We start from the raw sequence: 23,683 nt of genomic DNA on the forward strand, positions 1-23,683 counted from the left end.
TTCAGAAGAAATAATGAAAACCCCACAACAAGACCCCACGCAGCAGAACCACCTTCTGTCACTTTCATGCTGGTTTACATGTTAAATCAAATGAAAACAAACAAGGGAACTACAGAGAAAAATATTATAAGGCAACAGAACACACTTTTTTAGTAATTTAGAGGAAACCAGTGCATGTCATAATACAGAAACATACAAATAGGGCATCTCGTAATTTAAAAAAAGTCCTGTAATAACGTCAGGACAAAACTCTGAAAATTCCATACATACATACAAGCCATGCTAGTGTACACCTGTCTCAAAACAAACAAACAGAGCCAACAACGCTCCTCCAAACCATGTCAGCCGGATGCTTACTCTATTCTTACCCTACAGCGGTATCTCAAATGAACTGCTGTAAAGGAGCTGCAATAAAGCCCTGTTATAGGTACTGGCATGGGGGGGTTGTGTTTGGCAGAGCAGTAACCTATCAGCAAGGTAGCCGAGACTTCGTACATTTATACTTTGCATTGCGGATGATTTACTGCATTTATTTGAGGCTCCAAGTAAGAAGAGAACACCATAAAAGCAAACCAAGGTAAAGCCATAAACATTAAGCATGTCTGCAAGTGAATGTGGCACCTACACAAGGTGGAGGAGCAGGACAGAAAAGACTAACCCGTCTCCCACACGCACATAAAAAGGCAGCACACCACAGCCAGCAGCAGGCTGCAGAGCCCTTGGGTTTCCAACAGTCACATTTATAGCGAAACATACGGGAACTTCCCAGGCTGTTGGTGCTAGTGAGACAGCTTTATGTGCCAGCTAAAGCTCTGAGGCAGCTGCAGAGATTGTCAAAAGCAACATGTTGATAAAAAAACCCAAAACAAACAAAAAACCAACAAAAACACCCCAACCTTTATTACACAAATTCGTGCTTTAGAATTAACATTTCCCCCTTACGTCTTGTCTAATAAAGGAGCTGACAGCTCTGGGCATGCCACAGATTCTGCAAGAGTGAGACTGAAAATTTACAGTGTTTGTAATCAAAGAGGAGCCTGGGAGGGCCAATGGACAGGTGGAAAATGATCCGATGATAGCTTGTGGAGGTAACTTGTAATTTCTATTACAGAATCATTCAACACCTTTGTGAAGCCAGCTCGCTGTGCCAAGCACCTCATAATTAAAGCCAGCCCGTGTTGTCCCACCCCTGAGAAGAGAGGACAGTGTGAGCACTCCTGCCTCATCTGCTTTATCCAAAATCCTGTATGTTGAACAGCACAAACATTTAAGTCAGTATTAAAAAAATCCATTAATTGTTCAGTTAAAGTACCCACATAATTAACTTGCAAGAACAGGTGACACGTTCTGTTCAAACACCTAACGAAGCTTTGGAATCTGTACCTCAGCTCACCTTAGTCAAGAGCACACACCATACACAAACAAGAACACAGCGCCTCTACACAGGCCACCGGTATTTAATTAACAAAGCATTCTACAACCTGCTGTAAGTGCTGCAGAACCACCACCGGAAGATGCGTTACAGTAAATCGCCACATCAGCCTGCCCCAGGTTCAGTCATGGGGCGCTTACAGAAAGGTGGTAACGTTACTGGCTCAGCACGAGGTGTGTTTTCCGAGCGTACCTGCCAGTATTTGTTCTAGTAATGTGCGATGCTGGAGCTGCACGCTACAAAAAAACGTTACCGATTTTACTTTAAAAAAGCTGCACCTCTTTTGCAGGAGTGGGCACGAGGTGTGTTTTCCGAGCGTACCTGCCAGTATTTGTTCTAGTAATGTGCGATGCTGGAGCTGCATGCTACAAAAAAACGTTACCGATTTTACTTTAAAAAAAGCTGCACCTCTTTTGCAGGAGTGGCAGGCAGCGTGCTGGAGACAACTGGCCAGTGACTGCACATTGTCACCACTGACCTCCAGAAACCCTCCTCCGTAACAGAATACCGACACACCGCCCGCCGCTTTGCCCAGGAAACTCAGCCAAGTTGTTTTTGTGTTTCTGTATCGTTTCCATAGCAAAGGTCAGTGCATGCGTAAGTTGAACTAAAGCTGGAAGGCTAAAGACTGAAGGTCACTACAGGATAAGCCAGAAGGGCTTCACGCCAAAGCAGTTCCAGCCACATTACTGTCCTGCGCGCAGTACGCTCATGCACACATGTCAATACTTCATTAGAATCTTTACTGGTGTCTTTACAAAGACATTAAGCTAATGAGAGAGTTCTGGGATCACTGAGAAGTTGTATTTTACATTACAAAAACACCCATACATTCTTAATGCACATATGGAAAATCCTTTAAAAATGTGTAACATTAGAGACCATATAGATTAATTTGATCACTGAAGACAGCAGCATTTAAACCTGGAATTCTGTGGCAGTGGTGAGAACCTTCTCCTTGCCGAAAAAAGCAAATAGGTCACATTAAATAAGAGACATCAGCCACGAAACAGCAGTTAGCATTTTTCCAGATCCCATGCAGATTCTACCGGGGTCCTGTCTGGCTCATGTCATCAGTTCCACGCTCTGATCTGAAGGAGAGCTTGCAACACTCAGCAAGCTTGGGAGAAGACTTTTTTTAGTCTCTAATATTTATAAGTTTTACCGCCCCTCTACATCCCTTTTTTTTAAGAAGGTTCTGTCTGCATTTTCCATTTATCAGTGCATCCCAAGTATTGCCAATCTCGATTCAAATGTGTTACTTATCCACAAGACGTGATTTCTTAAGACAAGACTTGAGGAAAATACCCAACAGCAAACAGTCTTCACAGTAAAGAGGTCAGACAATAGCGGTGTGCTTTGAAATCGTCTGGTTCTGTAAACCAAAGCCCCCTTTGGTTATTTCCAAACCCCCCAGTAGCTAATAGCATCACTGAATTCAGAAGGGCTTGAAACAAACCACATATATCAAGCCAAGAACTCGGGGTTCAGGGAAGTTACTGAAAGTCAGACTGACCACAGTCATCCCTGGGGGCCTTGCAGAGGTGCTCCAAGTGCTGACCTGGGGTCTTCAACGGACTGGTCAAAAGAAACCCATGAAGAAAACTGTTCAGATCTATTAGGCCATACCCCAACCACTGGCTCAGAAAGTTACAACAGCACATGGGCATCATTTCACTATTTCATTCTGATTCTGCAAAGGTTATACAATGTTACAAAAAGTGTCTGAATTTAAAATTAAATATGTTAAACCAGAACAACATCTACTTTCCCTTCCTGAAGTGTAGTACTATTTTCTGTCACTTGATTATTTGATGGACCTTTCCTCCAACTGAGACGGAAGCGCAGGCACACCAAAAAAGCATCATCCTTCCTCTTTCGCTAAGTAAGCTTACTGAGTAGTCTGACTTCAAGACTTAAAACAGCACAGAATTTTGCAATTCTGAAAAAATAGTGAGACATAAAATGAACAAGCTTTAATAAGCTATTAGGTAGTGGCACAAGTCCAATTTGAAAAACATTTTAAAGGTCAAAGGCAAAAGGGACCTGCAAAGGACTAAGGAAACAAGCAATTGCAAATACCAGTGCGATATATTGGTCACGATGCCAAATGTTGACACAATGCACAGAACAGCCTCCACGGTTTAAAAACTTGTATTTCTGTTTCTGAAATCTCACACTTGTACGCGCTCACGGCTTGCAGACAGGACTGAAACTGTTTTAAAGAGTAATTTCAGGCATGTTTTGAAGACTCCTGTCCCATCCCACGCTACCTAAGACAGGAGATCAGTTCACAGCTGTAATAGTGTTAGACTAATAGTGCGACTTGGCACCGAGCAGCAGTGCCGGTCACACCTAACTGCCATCACGGCACACTGTCCATCTGCCGCTGGCTCTCCACTCCTGAAAACAACGTGCTGTTCTGAAATACCAACCGCCAGTGCTCAATTACACTACAGGCAGGTTTTGAACAAGCATAGAAATAAGTTATACCTACATAACCTATTTGGTTTTACTTCAGGAAAAAATTACTACCTTTCCACATTTTAGTAAACCTACAATACAGAAAGCAGAAGACGGTGTCATATTTATTTGCATTTGTTACTGTACTGTCTAGATTGACTACTCAAACATACAGCAGAGGTATCAATATGGCCTTTACTTTCTATTGTGGGGATTCAGGGGCAGAAGATGCCGGAAAAGTCATCAAACTGTTCTTGACAGATACGTATTACCAGAATCTCATCAAAGGTCAGTGTTTTTCCCGTTACAGCCCACTACAATGGTTCACACAGGCTGAGACTCACCTTCTGCCTTCTAGATTTATTTGCGGGTTGCAGCCCCCAAAGAGCAGTCAGAGTTAGAGTGGGGATACAGCCTGCCTTCCGGTGAAGGGGAATGGGGAAGAAGATAAGACAAAACCCGGAAGGTGAAAGGCAGGAAGAATGCAAAGGGCCATGACTCCCAGAAAAAGCGTGCTGATTGCTGGGCTTAGAGGAGAGGGAGAACTCTGCTGGTAGAGCTGTTATTCAGGCAGTTACGTGAATTGGCCACACAGACACCTGGGAAAAGGTGACAGCCACTGAGTGACAGACCAGGAAACAGACACTCATTTAGACAATCCTTCGTCGACTTCTTTTTATCGGATTATCTGACACTGCTTGCTTAGATCCTCTCTTGTAGGTTATAGTGTCTTCCCCCAGGACTCGGGCAGAGTTTGACAGGCTTTTTGAGAACACATTTCTGGTTTAGAATTTTCAAAGTGGTTCAAAATTAGTTTACTTTAGCTCCATTAGTTTACCTTTTCTTCCACTGCAGCTCTTCAGTCATGATTTCAAGCTCTGCAATCACTTCAAACAGAGCTGACATTCAGTCCCTCTCTCACAGGTTTCCATGAAATCTCTCACAGGAGGATACTGTTGGCTTGTCAGTGACTAGCAGTGTATAACCATTTAAATAAAATAGGTTTTATTTAACACTTCTTTCATTTTTCTTCTTACACCTTTCTTCAGCTGTAATACTGCTGGGTTGTCCACATGGATTACGCAATGTTTCCCCTCCTCTGTTACGAAGCAACTGCAGTAAGAATTTGCCTACAGCAGAGGGGTCACTGAAGGATCCTATCCTCGAATCCTTCGCAGGACGGCAAAAAGACTCTTCTGGTACAGGCAAGTTCTTAACAGCTACCGCTGCCCCAAATCTGTCTTGCCTGCGTGGGGCATAAGTGAATTCTGTGCAGCGTCTGTCACAGATGCATCATCAGTTTTAGGATAAATTACCCTTATTGTCATTCACATCCAGACCCCATTCCCACTGTGGTAAATGGCCACAGGACAGATACTCCTCCTCGCACACAGAACACTGCTAACAGGCAGCTGTTGGCTCAGCAGACCCTCAGTACATCAAGCTGAGTAGTTACCGAAACGAGCGTCATGTAGATCACTTCTTCAATAGTAACCAGACGAGAAGGAAAGACTTCTTGTGCACAGCACAGCTTATGGAATTTACTACCAAAAGAGATCATTCAATTGAAAATACTTACGGAAACTCAGAAAGCTGCAGAAGTCGACACGAGTAGCAGGAACACAGTATAAAAAAACAGTTTGTTTTAAAAAGAGAAAAGTAATTTTGGATCAGAAAACTAAAATACAGAAGTAAAAAACCCAAACTATCCCCGAGAGGTCCCTACAGTGTGCTCATGTCCTCTAAAACGTTTCTCTGTTTTCAGTCACAGGCATTATCCGAGTGAAGTCTCATGAAGAGCCCCGACTGCTTCAGGTAACAGCAAAGCCTCATTCCAGGGAACGGTCAGTGTAAACCTCATTCTGTGATGTACACTGTGACCCGCGGGAAGGGCGGGAAATTCAAGCAATGCTGATGGTTCGCTTAGAGTCCAGATGAAATGGGACAGCTACTTGTTTAAAAGGCTTTACAGATAAAGGACATCCTCGGACCTGTTGAATTACAGCGGTCAAGTAGACAGTGCTCAGAGGCTTTCTACGTCTCCTGACAATGCAATACAGAATTTCCACATATTCTGGATGACAAAAGTTCAACGTGCCACCTTGCTGCTTGCTAACCACTCTGCTGAGTTACCTATTCTTCCCTGAGAATACTGTCAGCGTCACCTTGCAGCTCTTCCACCAACGTAAAAAAAAATTGTTCCAGATGACATGGATTAGCTGGAACATTAATCTCCGCTTTCTTGGGAGTATATGTCAGGTGTCTGCTATTTAGAACACTTTGCATTAAAAAAGCTGAAAACAAGAGAATCTCATTACAGAATTTGCTTCCTTAAAGACAATGGCCTTACAGAAGCAAAGCATGACGCTCTGCTCGTTTCATTTCCTCACATTTGGAAATAAGCTGATTAAACATACGCACACCAGATGATACCTAATTTGTCAGAAGCTTAGTCTCTTAGCAACAGGTATGGTACAGTATTAGTAACAGATTAATGACATGCACTAATAGATTAATGGCTTGAAGCTATGTACTATCTTGAAATCTTTATTTTAAATAATAGATCATGCACATGCAGAACTACAGCGGTTTCACAGTTTGGAGATTAAATACTCCGGCTGTCTAGAAAATAATGTTCAAGAACAGAACAAATTGTGGAAGCAAAAGCACACAGGCCTTCAGGCACCCAAAGATGTGCCAGTCGGCCTTGATGATCATTGCGGGGCCCTTCCAAACAAAATACTCTCCTCTGTTGCCCACATCCTTTCTCATCTCTGACACTGGTTAACATACGGTTATTCCGCACAGGAAAACGCCGAGTACTTTACTGCAATGATCACACACATGGAAGTGACTGGTATACAGCCAAGAGCACCAAAAAGAAACAAAGTCAAAACCAAATAGCAGTGCGTATCGTGAACTGGAACTGCCTCATAAGCTTCTGGAAGTGCTGGAAAAGATTTCACTTCTGTATTTAAATAATCTAATTCTCATCTGCTTACAGCTCTAGTATTCACCTTTCAGCAAACTTGGCTCTTAGCATACTGTTTTTCCCTGCAGTGAGTAAAAAGTTAATACAAATCAATGTTTTGTTTCGTAACAACTTCCTCTCTCCCATCAAGCACAACAATTAATTTCTAATCCAGCTGGAAGAGACCAAACTGCAAAATAGAGTATTGATCTGCATTCACTGTAATTCAGAGAGGCATGTACAAGCCATGTGTTTAAGCATGGGACTGTCAGACACGTAAATAAAACAGCATTCTTGTCATAGCAAAGCATTTCACAATTCTGATGCAAATAGCTTTTAAAATCACCGGTCCAAGTCAGGTCAGCGATCTGGTTTTTCTAACTTGCATCTAACACTGCAGCTTAGAAGCTGTAAGCTAAAGAAAGCCCACATTTATTTGTCAAGTCTTACAAACACCAGCAAAAAAAGTTCCCTTACTGGCAATATTAGTGCAAAACACAAGCACTCAGGGGAGAAAAAAAAGTTAATAAAAAAAATTGAAAGGATTTCAATGAAAGCTCAGCAGAGACTTATTTTTGTCAGCTAAAAATCTCTCTAGTTTCTGACCTCATTAATGATGTGTTAAATTCCAGAGGGGCATGTGGAAGTTTTGTGTCTACTTGTTCTCCACCAACTAAAGCAAGGCTCCACATGGCGACACGTGCCCGGCCAGCTTTCAGATTCCAGCCTAGTCCAGGCATCCTCAGTCTTCTCTAGTGGAGACTTCCCTTGCACTTGACCGGTGCCTCTAGAAGAAATCTAGTAGGTCTGACAGTAGCAGAAAGCTGGAGCTGGTTAGGCCACGGTATTGTGATGAGAAGGAAAACATTGAGCAACTTTGTAAGGAATATTAAAGTGGGTTGAAAAGCTCAGATTAAGACTGAAAATAGAAGGATAAGGAAAGACATTCAGGAAAGAAGACGGGATGCAGATAACCAGCCCTTCTGTGGAGGGAGAGAAAGGAAAAACACAACTTCTTAAGAGAAAAAGGAGAGGAATGAAAAGGCTCAAGGTAGGCTGTTGGAGAAGAAACAGTGAGCAGATAGTCAAGTTCACATTTAAGTTCTCCTGGAACATCTTTATTTGATATAGACGTAACATTAGAGCAGTTCCAAAACCGATGTAATTACAAAGCCTGGCAGAATTCACCTGCCAGAGAGGAAGAATAAACCATAAGCAGAAAAAGCGATAATGTGTTTATACTGCAGTATGAGTAGGAGAAAGAGAACGGGGACTGATTCTGCCAACCCTATTCGCACTTTGCATCTGGTCTCAAAGAGTAATGAGAAGCTTCCAAGTACTGGAGTAAGAGAAATAGACCAAATACATTTTTAATGTACAGACTGCTGTAGTGAAAGATTGGGGACTGAAATCCTGACTGCCATTTTGCTGGAAAAGAGTAGGAAATATCTTGGATTTGGGGAACAAACAAACCCTGCAGTAACCTTTTTTAAGGATTAAACAATTAATTCTTTTTTTCCCCTATTTGGCTCGTAAAGATTTTAAAACTGTTGTCTGATTTGTCTTACGAACGAGCAGTTAATTTTATCTTAACCTGGCTTGCAGTTAAGACCATTAAGACCATTAAGCAAGATTGAGGTGAATAAGTAGAGAGACACTGCTTTCACCCAAGGATGTGGCGAAAATAAATCAAGGTATCTTAAGAAGTTCCAGAGTTGCTGAGCCCGTTCTTCCCTGTGTCCAGTGGATCAGAGGGTGAGCTGCCTTTCAAGCTGTGTCTAATCCCAAAGTCTTGTAAGATATTTGTGAACACACCTGAACTCAGAAAGCCAGAGAGGAACACGCGCAGCTTGTGCACGCAGTCATACCTACAATTCCAAAGCTACACATCTTTCCCTTCAGGGAGAACATGATGGCAAAGCTTTCTTATGAAAGCCAAGACTAATATACCAGGACCTTGCATCTTATTCTGAGCTCAGCAGTAACTGGATGGTGTTTGCACAGTACGTAAAGAACAGGCTTTGGGTGCCATGAGCATTTAGCGTTAGCTGAAGGACCCAGCCAAAGCCACAGCTAATGGCAGGTGCCAGCTATCAAACCAGCCAGTGTGTCACCACCCCCAGTCAGCCAGGCAAGGACTGCTGCCACACTACCAAGTTTTACTGAAACCGAGCAAAACTTTTAAGCGCCAATAAAGCTTGCATGATTCTGTTCAGACGATGGAAATTACATCAAAGAAAGCAAGCAAGAAACAAGTCTCACTGCCCTTACAGATAGCCAGTCCAAAACTAGGCGACGCTTTACTTTAAGGAGATAGCTACCATTAAACTGTGAGTAATAACTTTAAGTTCACGCTGAAGAAAGAAGAGTCATCTGAGCGAAGGTTAACAGAATTTATGGGTACCATTTCACAGAAATAACCTAACAAAAACATGAACAAAAGGCATTTATAGTGTTCAGAAGTGTCTCAACACCAAAACAAAGATTATTCTGGATTTAAATGAAGCTATTTTCGTATTTCACCATAGCTCCACACTGAACTATTACCAGGACTTTTCTTACCTGTCCCCGTGCACGCTCCTTCCTCCTTAAAGCTCATGTTTAATACGTTAAGTAATAAGCTATTGCGCTGCGAATCCATTCACAAGCATAAAAGCGCACACAGTGTAGAACTGACACGGGCACTGTAACTGCAGCAAACGTCTAAAACTAACTTTTGTGTTGAACAAATTCCATCTAAGGGGGAAAATCTTTCCCAGGAAGGACCGTAAGCTTCACACAAGGTAACGATCCACATCATTGTAAACACCAATAATAGCAGTTAAAAAATTACTCACTTCTATGAAAGAAAGCCAGACCGCCTACCTTCACTACAGGGTGTCCTCCAGTAGATGCTTTTACAGCTCCTCTGCTTCCTTCCGTTTCATAGTGAGCTCTGTGATGAGTTTTAGGCTGGACTTCTATTTTCAGCTCACACTGCCCGTAATGACTCGGTAAAGGCCAGTCAAGAGGTGGCAAGGAAGATGTGCTGCAACCAAGACGAGCACACTATGGTTACATGAACTATGCCATTTGGCCACAGCACAAACGCAGGAACTTCACGGTAAAACACAGACAAGGAGACGGCTTTCCTAAGAAATGATCACCAAATCAGACTAGCCATTAGCCTAAAAATGGAAATTCCAAATGGTGCCTTAGAATCTTCACTGAAGTGTTTCTTGTGGGGTTGAGTAGAATTCCTTCCTTCCACACCTGATTAAAAGAAAGGTACGGTATGACCCCGCTCCTCACATGACCAGTGCACTTCCATAACACCTTTATATTAATATCGATCCTCAAGTGTATCAGCAAGCAAGTTCAAATGTTGTTCAGAGAGAACACACACTCTAAATTCAATCTGTAAGCCATTAAGTTTTAACTCTCTGCATTATTATCTGTGTCCTGTTTTGTTTTTCTGGGATTGGACAGCACTGCACTTTGTTAACTATCATTAAAATGAACACTATAGGATGATCCAAAATTTTGAAGCTAGTAGTTCTAAGCATAAAGACTTACTGCAGCTGACAACAAAGACACCTAAAAAACACATTTCTCTTATACGCAGATTATATATAACCTTTACACACAGTCACAAAGTCACTCCAGGGAAGGAGGAGACCAAAATACAGTAACAGAAGAAATATGGAAGAACGTCACAAGGGAATAAGCTGCATGGTATCGCCAGTGTTTTCATACCTACCCTCTTACCTGCATAGATTTATAGACCTACCGTTCTAGTAAGAACAGTCAGTAATTACCTGGTAAAGCAAGTTACTTCAGGAACATTTAACAGCAAACGTTTATAGCATTGTGTACCAAACAAAAACACTCACATAAACAGAAGCTTCTATTAACATAGTTTTGTACTGACTGACCAACTGTACTGACCGACAGGGAAAGCAAATTGGATTTTAAAGAGATGGACGAACAGTGGTTTGTCATCTGGGAATATTCCATTCCATTTCTTTCTGCTTTCCAGGAAGTCAGGAAAAACCCCACCACCAATCCAAAACCACGCAGACTTCCACAAACAGGAACAGCCACAGGCCCAAGGAAGATAAATTCTACCTTCTGGAGAACTTAGTGAAGACCTACAAAACATATCAACAGCCGAAAGAAGACAGTGTTTGGACTGAACGAAAAAGGCAAGGCGGCTGTCTTTAGCAAGTATCTGGACGGAGTTGGGCTCAGCCTGCAGCACCATCATCTACCTTTTACTCAAAAATTGCTCTCTAAGCATGGAAAAGAGGGAGAAAAAACAGCACCATCTCCTGGCTCCTCCCACAGCAGAGCAGCCCACAAGCCTGTTGCTCTGCTGCTTCATGCAGAACCTCCACTGTGCACTTCAGGAGAGAGCGAAGGTTGTGCAACACAGGCCTTATCTCCTGAAGCGCCTTTCTGGGAGCCAAGGGAGGAACGGGAGCATTTCCCTTTCTTCTTACTGAAAGGACGAAATGTGAGCAATAGATCACCTCCTCAAGCTTTCGGTGTATGGCGAAGACTGTTCCCCCCCCAGTATGGAGGTGTCTGCTGACTGGTCCTTCCATAGCAATAGTATTTACTGGGCGTGGCGTCAACAGTGGAAGAGGGAAGTGACAGGAACGCAGCAGGAGCCCAATCCTTCCAGATACCTACCACAGGCCAAGACGTACTGCCTAAATGCTACTAGCGGCTATCAACTAGACCTTGCCATTCACTTTTATAGCTACTGAAGGAGAAGAGGACTCAAGTCTTCAGTCTGAAAAAGGAAAAAAATGTCAGGATTAGAAGATACTGAAAAGAATTTAAAAAGAAATGTAGCATGCGAGAAATTTTTCTTCAGCATCTCTGGAAACTTTTTCCCCCCCAAATAACCAAATATTCTACGTCAAAATAGTTGGTATACACAGTGAACAGACACGGTCCCTCAGAGAACTCGGCACAACACACACACCACAGACTGTTTACCAGTTACTGGGAGGGATTACTGAAAGTTTAGTAACAAACTCGGTCAAAACCAAGGTATTTGTTGCTCGTGACCACTCTCCATACAGCCTCTCAGAGAGGTTTACTCCTGCAATCAACTCATGAAAATGTGGTACAAGCTGTATCAGACTCCTATTACCTCCTGAAAAAATATATGAAATACTAGAACAAGCAATGGAGACAGAAAACAACCAAGTCTCAAGATTTTGTCATTCTTTGAAAACAAATAGAAAATATCAGCGTGAGAGTGCGAGCAGGCACAGAACGCATGCGCAGATGCCTGAAACATCAAAAAATTGGAAAGCTTTCAAAACCCAGTTCTCCAAATAAATCACACACAGCCTTTGAGGCTGTGCTGCACCAAACAGATGCTTTCTAGATGTAGCAGGCTAGAGCTACAGCTGCTTCCCTTCGGAGTTTGATGTTGGATACCCAAACTTGTTCCTCTGAATATTTTTCTTGCCATCTCCATCATCCTCAACTTTGCAGCAACAGTGGAATCTTAAAACGTTTTCAGGTACCTTGTCATGCACTTCTCTGCCCTGTGAGAGCATCAGTGTTTCTACTTCCCTTTCTCTTTTTTTTGAGACAAATGAGAGAGGCCTTGGACTGGATCAGTGATCTAACTTTACTTCATTTTGAAAGGTACATTTTGGAATCCCATTAATTTATCAGAGCCTCAGTTGTCTAAACAGCTTCTCCAAACAGAACTAGTGGGAGAGAGGCAGAGTGGGAACATTCTAGCCAGTGCTGTCACCTCCTGAAAGTCATGTGAACCCATGAGTTAGGATACTAAATAAATCAGAAAGATACCAGAGTAGCCTACAAGCCCCTGTGGGTGTTTTGTGCTACGAAGACAATGATACCAAACGAGAAAAATCATGTCAGCACTTGGGGGGCTAGAGGTAACAAGTCTGCATACATTCTGAATGCTTTTCAGTGTGAAGCAACACTAATTTTGTACCAGATGCTGGACATGGGAAAGTTAAGTCTGAAGATGCTTTACTGCATTGAAGGATCTGTTCTCAAGAAGATATTGTTCAGTCTACACTAGGAGGTGAGCATCAGCAGTAAGACTTTTATCGGTTGTAAACAGTGCATTGAACTCCAGGGATCTCCGATGGTTTGGAACTCACCTAAGTTCAAAATTTACTGCTGCATTACTTGCAAAATACCTGCAACACAGTGAAGAGCAAGAAGCTCAGCTGCTTCAGAAACGAGCAAACATTTGGTGTTGCAGAAAGATTTCTGTCTCCCCCAGCTTACACATAGCACGGCAGCATTTGCAGTATCAATAAAGCCATCTAACTACGCATTCAAAACCCAGATCATCTGAGATCACAACCTGAAAACAAGTAAAATCTATGGTTATTTAAAACCCCTCACTTCTCGGACCCAGTGTGGGGGGAAACACATTCCACATGTTTCGTTATAAAATTCTACCTCGTCTACCGCCAAATTACTGTTACAATAGCTTGTAACTTAGTCTTTTACAGAATTTTCTCTGATTTGTTTTCCTTAAATGAGTTAAAACCTTATTAACAATGTAGTATCCTACTAGTAAAGCCCCAAATCACGCCAGGAAACAGAAATAAGAGGTACAGTCATTCGAGAACTTGCATTATATCAAATCTTAGCATGCTGATGAAATAGCACCAATCCGTAAACCTACACATGTTCTTCCAATAGTACCAAGAGTTTTACAATCTGATTAATGCAAGCCCCCAAAAGCTCATACTCCTTTCGCATCAAGAGTAAAGGCTTCAGGGAGCAGCCACTATCACAGGCAACTCAGAAGTAAAGAAGGAATTCTTCAGCAGCATCCTCAGCAGAAGTCGCTGTATTTCAAATTGTCATTTCCTGGACAATTTTATCAATATTATTTTAACAGATACCTTCTTCCTCTGCAACTATTATCTCGAAACCAAAACTGACTCAGGCTGCACAAATTGTTGAGGAAGCATCTCATGTTCAGCACCAGGACAGCCAAGTGTGTCTATATGGACTTCAGGATTCAGACTGTGGGCTGACTACGCACAGCATGAAACACAGCAGTACACATGGGACAGAAGGAAGAACAAAGCCTGAGCGAGCCACTAAAAAACAATCCAGTTAACAACTTAGTTACACCAGTTACCTTCTGTCTCTTCCTGGGTAGCACACTGGACAAACAGCTTGGGCTCTGTGCAGACAAACAGCTACCGTGGAAGCACACATGTGATCAGCTCTGTTTCAGTGTAACCCTCTCCTGGACTCCCTGCCTAGAAGGTTTTTGAACGCAGGTGGAATGGATAGAAGAGCTCATTTTAGCCACTCTGCACAAACACGTTCCTGTCTCTTTCAGGCACTAGTTCTAGTACAACCTTTCAAACACATCCACTAGCATCTCAAGATGCTGAGGAAAGTTAATTCCTTAGTTGGTCAAGATTCACAGATCTCCTAGAGTGCTTTTTTATTATTTCCTAGTTGCAGCAAAAATAACATTTTCCACTTACAGCTCCTCCCAACACATCAAAAGCTCACTGACCACACGATGGATATTCCACATCTTTTCTTCATCAAGTTTTTGCAGAGATTAACCAACAGCGTATCCTATGACAAGTCAGTGTTGCAACACAGCAACCCCCCAAGAATCTCAAATCGTAACTAAGATCCAATACTACGGTCCTTTTCAAGAACACGTGCAGATCCAAAGTAAGGCTGGGGTTGCTCTTCATCACCTAGAACAAAGCAACATCTTCCCAGGTGGAATAGTTTTAGATTAAAGAATTTTTGGGCCGTACCAGTTGCCACAGCAGTGGCTAGTACCAGACTTTTAAAAATACTGTTTACATTCAAAACATGACCGTTCTAGCAGACCCACAGTTAACTCTGCTTCCTGAGCGCAGTACCCTGCCAAGCAGAACCTATATTCTATCACTTCAGAACAGAGCGGAGAGCTGCATCATACGTACAGGACAAAGGTCCCCTATCGAACACTACCTGAATTTCTCTGGATTCATTAACGGTGTGTAAACATTAGAGCAGTAGCCTAGCTTATTAAAAATCAAAAAGGTTCAAAGTTCTCTTGCTTGTCTCACTTAAGTGGGTCCTTATCTTCAAAGTCAGCGATTTGCAAATATTTTAATTTTAAAGTTTTGCTAACGTAACATAGCTGGTGTTATTTCTATTTATCCAAATAAGACAATAAGTACTTAGACTTCACTATAGTCCCCTCACATTGAAAGATTTATTCTGTTTAAAGTGAAGACCAAAGTCCCAATACTTAATGTCAAAAATAGAACATAATTCTGTTCCTCTCTACTCCCCAGACTTCCATGAGAAAGATACAGACAAGAGAAGAAACTTTTCTATGTATTAGACCATCTACCACTGTGTTTAAATTAATTTTTTCTGAGAGTAAGCAACACTATCAGCCACCCTAGCTTCCAGTGGTAATTGCCCAATAACTGCAGGTAAAATACTCCCAAGCTGCCGTTCAGTATCCGTCACTGAAGAGATTCCTGAGCTGTAAATACATCTGTCAAAGCCTGTTTGTTCATCGCTGCTGGAACTACTTCATAGGCAGTCACTTCTCAGTGCTCTAGATTAAATGTGACATGGCAGACTGAAGACAAACATCAGTTTATACAGCACTTACCAAATCGATGGGAAAGTCTCTAAGAATTCCATGAAGGAAGACACAGTAAAAGAAACTAGGTTTTATTTCAGGATATTTGACCATTAATTAATATTGCTTGGGTGTACCAGACACAAAAACACCATTTGTTCCCATCAAATCCTTTCCTGGTTAAAGAAAGACAGAAAAAATGAATGACCCATTAAGTTTATTACCCTGCAAAGTGCCTATTTGCGTGAGGCACAGATTAAGATTCTCAAGATCTACTTTATTGAACCTTCAACTTACTGTTCCAGTAGCCATTCGTGTTAGAAGCAGTAAGATTAAAGCAAAAGAAAACAAAACAACAAACCTAAAAGCAAAACACCCGATATTACTCGTACCAGTGCTCGCCACTCTGATGGTGGTTAACTCCTGAACACCGTAACTGTGGCTGGTGACACCAGAAATGGTCCTGAGCTCTTAGGAATTGTACTGTCAGCAACAAGGCCTCACCAAGTGTATTATAATATATTATATTAACTGTTCAGTAGAGGTTTCTGGATCATCCCTGTACTCTTTTGATTCCCCTTAATCAAGTTTTTTAAAAGTATTGTAAAACAGACTAATGATCATTGTTGCACTTTCTGGAAATCTTACCTGTGAACCTGTTTCAGGGGAGATGGATGGGTGCTCGCCACTCTGATGGTGGTTAACTCCTGAACACCGTAACTGTGGCTGGTGACACCAGAAATGGGTCCTGAGCTCTTAGGAATTGTACTGTCAGCAACAAGGCCTCACCAAGTGTATTATAATATATTATATTAACTGTTCAGTAGAGGTTTCTGGATCATCCCTGTACTCTTTTGATTCCCCTTAATCAAGTTTTTTAAAAGTATTGTAAAACAGACTAATGATCATTGTTGCACTTTCTGGAAATCTTACCTGTGAACCTGTTTCAGGGGAGATGGATGGGAAACAGAAGAGCTATACACATTGTAAATGAGAACATTAATTTCTGTAAAACAAGAACACGTAGCACTTCAAAACACTATGTGCTACTCATCTTCCTAACACAGCAGTTTTGTACTGAAGGAGGCTGACTGGAAATCTAAACAAGAAATTTTTTATCCAAGGGATCAGTCTTGAAGAGTTTCCCAGTATCACACAGTTTCATAAATATTTACTGAACACCTACAAAACAGAAATTTCACAAAGTTTCAAAGATGTAAGGATACACTTAAGATAATTCACGTGAGTGTACCAACCCCTTTCAGATGGTGCCTCAGTGTGAGCAAATGGATCAAATGCAGATGTTTGACTAGGAATAGCCTCTAGGAAGAGACACCATCTCCAGTATTCTTCTAGATGATTTATAACCTTTTTAACATAGTTACAACCTTTATACCCATTTCTAACAATTAATACAAGAAAGCAGGAAACCATGGCAAGGGCTCAGTAGCTAAACTAGATTACAGATGTCCTGAACTGTCAGAGGAGGCGTCGCTGTCCGCACATTTCACACCAAGTCACAAGTGAGGCAAGTGATCCCCACCGCTACCAGTTTATTGCAGCTGAGTGTGTGCACTGGTCACAGTCCCTGCATGTGCCTGGAATCACTACTCCAGTTTACGTCACACAGTGCTTGGTACTTCACAGTATAATTGAAGCATTTAAAAAGCAAATTAATTCCAATATATATTGGAATTTATAGTACAATTAATATATTACTATACAGAATATGCAATAAAGATAAAAATGGCAATTAATATCTAACTCTTTAAGACAACTGAGGTGCTCACTTTTGGTCACTGACCTAAAATATTTAAGAAAGAGTGGATCTTCTCACATTTCATTTTTATTCATAAAACATAAGAGCCAGTGTAGCTCCTCTACTTTGTAAGAATGAAAGCTATAAAACGATATGATAGAATGAAATGTTTTAACGTACTGCCCTAGCACTCGTGGAACAGGCTACACCTGCTGAGTAATTCAGCGTTTAACTGAGAACCCAGCCATTTCCACTAATTCCATAGTCAGACTACGTTTTTGGCAGCAAACGCATACAGCTTAATAGTTTTGTTTAGTTTACTTCTTAATAGATGTAGTTTTTATTGTCTTCTGCCTGTTTGCCCATTTTATATTTTGGGAAGGTCTTCTGCGCCAGCTTCTAAATAAATTCTGACATTTAAAAAAATAATGTTTATTTCTTAATGAAAACAGTAAAATTTATTTTTGTTCAGCTCTGCTCAGTTCTCCCCATTCCAAGAGGAAGCAGGTTAACTGAGTATTTAATTTTGTAACAAAAGAACCCTAGATCCACACATCTTGCCATGTGCCCGTACGTGCATGTGCTTTTACCCTCAGTAGTGCTCACCTTTCCTGAACTACGTCAGCCTGTGAGCTAACGAAAATGTCAAGTTAGGACTGCTGAGCATGCCACGCAAATTTAATTGTGTATTTTGGAACTGTATTAAGGAAAAATAGTTACTGTTGTCTTAGTTATAATGAAAAGATTTAGTAACAGACTGAATGCCTTTTATTAACAGCTGAACAGACTGCCACAGAATTAAAAAAAAAAAAAAAAACAAAAAAACCAAAAAACCAACCCAAACCAACCACTTCAAGACAGTTAACGTATCTGAACACAGCAGTTTCAGATCTGGCAAAACCGAATTTTCCAGCTAGCAACTTTGCATCTTCGCTGTTAAACTTCACATTCACAAACAGTTACATGGAAGGACATTAAAAAGAAAATCACTTCTACTCTCTAAAACCAATACACTTCTGAGGAGACGAGAAATTAAAATCTGTGGTTATACAATTACCAAAAACGACAAAATGGCTGATTAAGCAGTGTTTAAATATATTTAGATATCATCAATCTAAGCTAGTCAACAACTTCTAAAGGATTTTTAAGTTTTGTATTAATAAGAATGGCCTTCCATGTGACACTGACCTATCAACACACAGGAACACATTCAGCAGTAAAACTGAGAGTGAACTCCTGGAATGCAGACGAAGCCTGTTTGATAGAACCCATTAGAAGTTAATGCTTTGGGAAGCTCTTAAAGCTATGATTCACCTACCTTCCATTTGTTTTAAGGATGTTTCACTGTACCCTGAAAGTACTGGTTTGTATTTCACCCGCTTGTGTCCATAACTTCCCTCTTAGGTACTCAACAGTAAAAATGCAGCTGAATTTTCTCCATTAGCTCTCTCCCTAAAACACGTGTGGAAAGGGTCAGCTACAGCACTCTTTCAAAGATGTCTGAGTGCTTCTATATTGCACAAAATGGACACCCCCGAGAACATTCACGTACTCGACCGAGGATGGGAACAGGTACTCTCAAACATTTTCTCAATAGGCTCGTTCATCTGACAAGTCATCAGGAAACAATGCATCAAGGCGTTAAAATGATGCAAGAATGATAGCTGAACTTGAAAAAGCACTAGGAAGGGGAATTACATAAAACCCAGTATGTTGCCATGAAAGCCAGCATCAGCTTTTCAACGAGTTGTGCTTTTGAGGGAGGTCCCCCAAAAGAATACCTCTCCAGTAAGCTTGGCTTACTGGAGAAGAGTTAATTCTGGTTTTCTGCTAAGAATTTAGTACTCTGAGAGCCGGGGGAAAAAAAAGCACCCTATAAGGGATCTCTGAAGCTTGGTCAGAAACTCCTCTTTATTTTGCTTTACTTACTTTGGGGGAGGAGATGGTAGCAGGGAGGAAAAATGTTAAAACCATGAATAGTTTCTAAGCCATTCTTTCTAAAATTAAAAATACAGAGTGTGCAGACAAGAGCTGTGCAAAGATAACTTTGCAAGAGAAGAACGTTAAACTTTGTCACTGAGATTTAGGACTTAAGCTTTGCCTTTTTCAAAATAAAGACCCGATCTCCCCCCACCAAGAAAGAGGAATTGCTTCACCCACCTACAGCATCGTTAAAAGCAAATCTTAAGCATTGCCTGTGGACAGAATGATACCATTTTAATCGAAGTTATTTAAAATCAGTACAGACTAGCATGGAAGCACTGACATTTAGACCTGTAATATGGCTTTCGTATGAGTAATTGTGCTTTACAGATTATTAACCTAAGGTACTTTCCTCACAAAATGTCCACAGCTTCTTCCTGTACCTCCCTACCCTTATTTGTAAAATCCAGTAGAGCAAGAAGAAGATTCAGGAATCAAACGGACAACTTGAGCTGAGTAAGCCCAGCATCTGTCCATTCAGCAGCAAAGCTGCTTAAGGAGTTCTCATTTCCACTGCACTGCCCTGCACTGGCAAAGCGATTCCAGCATCTGAACGGTTGGGAAGATACAGAACTGCTCTATCTAAAAGGTAACAGAATGAGAACGGTGTATTTTTCCCCCAACCAAACCAGTTCGCTCTTCTGAGCCTCCACAAATCATCCTGCTAGAAGAGCTAGCTATCACAGCATCACGATGGTGGAAATACCCTTGGAAGTACGGCCCGGAAATCAATTCTTTGTGGGTGCGCTTCAGCATGGCATGCAAATTTATTTCTCTGTTCTATTTCTAGAATTCTATCAGCCCAAAGAAGCAGTAAAAACAAAGGCAAACAAACTCCCCACCTCTTTAGTGTTCTCACAGTTTTATAAAACCATGTAAGTCGGGTTTCTTTAGCTATATTAACATGGTAAGTGCTCAGACTGGATGGAACTGCAAAGCATGCTCAAAATCTGCAGACCTTTGATTCAGCTGGGCTCTGTGCACATATGCAAACAAACTTTTTCAAATAAAACTAATCCTGTGTTACAATGCATCTGCTGTATTTTTAGAAGAAAAGATGGGTCAAACCGTTTTTTTCCTAATTGTATCATTTACCTTCCTACAAGAAGTTTTCTTTAAGCAGTCCTAACACATCACTGAAATACAAGCACATTTATATGTCTACTTAAGATGCACAGGAGGGAAAAATGGGAGGGAAGGACTTCCTGTTCACTTACCGAAATATGGGAGTGTGACCAGGCTTTGGTTTGTTCCAAGTAAAGTGCGAAGGAACAGAAAGAAATTGGTCTCCGGGCAAATCTTTTTTCAAGGTGTGCTGAGATCCAGAGCAGTCGTCTACTGCAGTTTCAAGGGACGATGATAAGTTCCCCTGTTCTTCAGGACAGATATCTATTTTTCCAGATAAAGTGGCAGTCTGATCCTCTGAGGTCTTTCTTGTTTTTAGAGGAATATCAGTTTCTGTACAACACTGAAAGGGTGAAAGGCCAGAACTAAGGCCTTGGATGTTATGGATGGAAGTGTTTAGCCATGTGTCTTCTGTTATGCTTCCTCTGGGAGAATGACCAGGTGATGGAGTTGGAGAATGATGAGGAGAGAGAGAACCAGCGTAGCAAATCTCAGCACTGGAGTGTCGTCTTTTCCCACAGGGAGATGTAGGTCTTGATGAGGGCCTTGATGTTGGTCTAGGGCTTAGCCAGTTTTCATCTGTAATACTAGTTCTAGGAGAATGACAGGGAGACTGTCTAGGTGACAAGGCATGCCCAAATCCATAAGGCTGCTGCCAAGATTCATCACTGGGACCTCTCGGAGAACCACCAGGAGATGCCAAAGGAGAGCCAAGGGTAAATCGAGCAGCTGCTTCATTTAGCTCCGAGTCTACATCATCATAAACATGAGAAATGGATTCACAAGAGGAAGCATCTGAAAACCAGCTTCTGGATGAAATGCTGCTGGCAGGGCTTGGACTAAGGGATGATTCCCTATATGATGGCTCAAGAGGAAGATAGAGATGGTCCCGTGAAGGCCTTTCCATATACTCATTTTCAGTGCCATTTGTGTGCAATTCATCTTCACTGGCTTCAATCCCTTGATGACAGTTAGGTGAAATAGATGTAATTTGAATACTAGGGCACTCAAAGGGTTTGGGTCCACCTAGTGGACTGTATTTGGATTCTGGTACCTCACAAGTTCCTTCATAGTTCTTGTGACTCTGAAGTCTTGTAGGTGGTGACAGAGGAGAGGAGTGAGACTGCAACCCATGGCGAGGAATACAAATTGGCTGGTTTACAGAGGACGAAGGTTGGTCTACATTGAAGATGTATATTGACGCACAGTCATCTGACTCAAGATCTGAAAACGAAATTAAAAAAAGGAGTCAGAATGCAGTATTTGAAAAATGCCATAAACAAAATCCTTTGTTTCCCAGGTGTGACCTGTTTTCAACACCTTACACATTTCCCATTACACTAGCCACACAAAACAAAGCTAACTCTTCATTCGAGATCCTCCCCAGCCGTATTTACAGCTAATATGACTACAGCACAGTTTTCTGTCATAAATCTTGTTTTCAACCAGATTCCACAGTTTATATACATCTTCAGCAGCTGTAAATATGACACACACAGAAAATGGGTTTAGAATCTTGAAAGGGTTTAAGCTGGAACACTCTGTGCAAACTCTGTCTTTCATAACTACAATCTATTAATAATTTAACATTTTTAACCATAATCCATTAAAAATTAATCTTTTTGATATGAACAGGACTACTTTCTGCAAGCCCACTAGTCAATACTTACAAGCATTCGCATATCACATACATAATATTTATCTCCTTTAATACTAGAAAGCATCTTACAGTGACTCAAACTTCACTAAAGATTACAAACAACTAAAAATATCCCATCAAAAGAGGCCTAACAAAGCATATTATTAAAGATACTATGAGAAATCTTATTTCACAGATCTTTTTTTGGTTGCTTAGAGAACTCTCAAGTGCCCATCCCACAGAATAGCACCTTCCGAGTGCAGTCTCAAAGCTCGAGCACAAGTTGTTCAGCATAAAAAAAGGCAAAACAAAATATTCTCAGATCTCACTAGCGTATCCAAAACACAGGAAATATTCCAAAGACAAACAAGCAACTGAGAGGGAGTGCAAGTCCAGTTAATAAAATCAGCAGCTTTGTCTCACAGAACCAAAGCAGATTTTCTTGCTCTGCTTCTCAATATTGAATTAATCGCCAGTATGAGGCATTTGTCTGAAATAAGAGTAGAAAATGCAGCTATTTTCTGACTTTGTAACTTTTGTTTCTCTCTCCTTGTAACCTCAAGCCTTCCCTCTATTATTATACGAGGTATGTATGCACACCTCAGGTCATTAGTTTACCAGTCTATCTGCTCCTAGCAGATGAAATTAAATGTACTGGAACCATCTCCACCTATCACTGAAACTAGTCTCAAAATCTGTTAACAATATTGTCTCTATAACCCAAGTTTTAATGTTGAACCACTTGGAAAGCTTCTGACCCATCACTAACATTTAACTTCATCATTTAAACAACACAGTTTCTAGTGCTTTGCATGTGGGTTTTTATTTTATAATATTTTTTTCAGTAGTAGGGGAATATTATGCAGAGGCATAAATGTTTCTGCAAAGTAAAACGCTCCTGTTTCAAATGTGATGATGAGAGACCATATCCATACAGTTATTTTCCATAAATGCAGACTGGATGATCTTAACTTCATTTCTGGGCATTAGCTCTTTAAAAAAAACCAACAACAAAACATAACACCACAGTTTTTAACCTGAGTACCAGTAGAATATTAATATTTGTTTTAAAATAAATCTAGTCTCTCTCACAATCTGATAAAATATCCAGACAGGAAGCCATGTATTTCAGATCTTGAAAAAAATTAGTATGTAAATGAAGTCATTCTATTATCAGTTTCACTCACAGCAATCAGCTTAAAATTAACTAAACCAGAAACAAAACAAACCAGCATCTCCTCAAGAGACAACAAGGAAGGATTTTTGCATGGAGAGAAAGCATATGGCTACCAAGGATCGGGCCACCTTCCTCAGACTTTAAAAAAAGAAAAGGTTGAAGGTTCATGGGCAGGGAGCAGCCCTGTTAGTAATCTATCTATTAAAGGAGGTGCCGAATTGCATTCAAGACTGGTCCTAAGTAGTTTTGTAGGCATTGTGTGATTTAATACACTACATACATAGTCACACATAGCATAATAACAATTACCCATATTATACAATTACATCGTTAGCTACTATTACATGTGTTAAGAGCACAGAAAAATCAGTATATGCTCATTTCTAAATACGCAGACACTAAAAGGATCAGGACACTCAGGGAGGACATACAAATAACTCACTACAATGAACACTATCACAACGGTGTTTCCCTATCCTCCCACCAAGACAACAAACGTTTGTGGAACTTTAATTGGAGC

General features: G+C 41.0%; 1 protein-coding gene across 1 annotated transcript in view; it reads right to left on the minus strand.

Moving 5' to 3' along the window:
* Positions 1-21,571, minus strand: part of LOC104500551 (nuclear factor of activated T-cells, cytoplasmic 3-like) — a gene marked incomplete at its 5' end in the record, with an annotated part of 52,272 nt that extends 30,701 nt beyond the window's left edge. Inside the window, 2 exon segments of the mRNA XM_010144213.1 lie at positions 9,732-9,894; positions 20,440-21,571. Coding sequence (XP_010142515.1) covers positions 9,732-9,894; positions 20,440-21,571 — 1,295 coding nt within the window.
* Positions 21,572-23,683: the final 2,112 nt, after the last annotated feature.

Source organism: Buceros rhinoceros, unplaced genomic scaffold (genome assembly GCF_000710305.1).
Source record: "Buceros rhinoceros silvestris isolate BGI_N320 unplaced genomic scaffold, ASM71030v1 scaffold24449, whole genome shotgun sequence".
NCBI lineage: Eukaryota > Metazoa > Chordata > Aves > Bucerotiformes > Bucerotidae > Buceros > Buceros rhinoceros.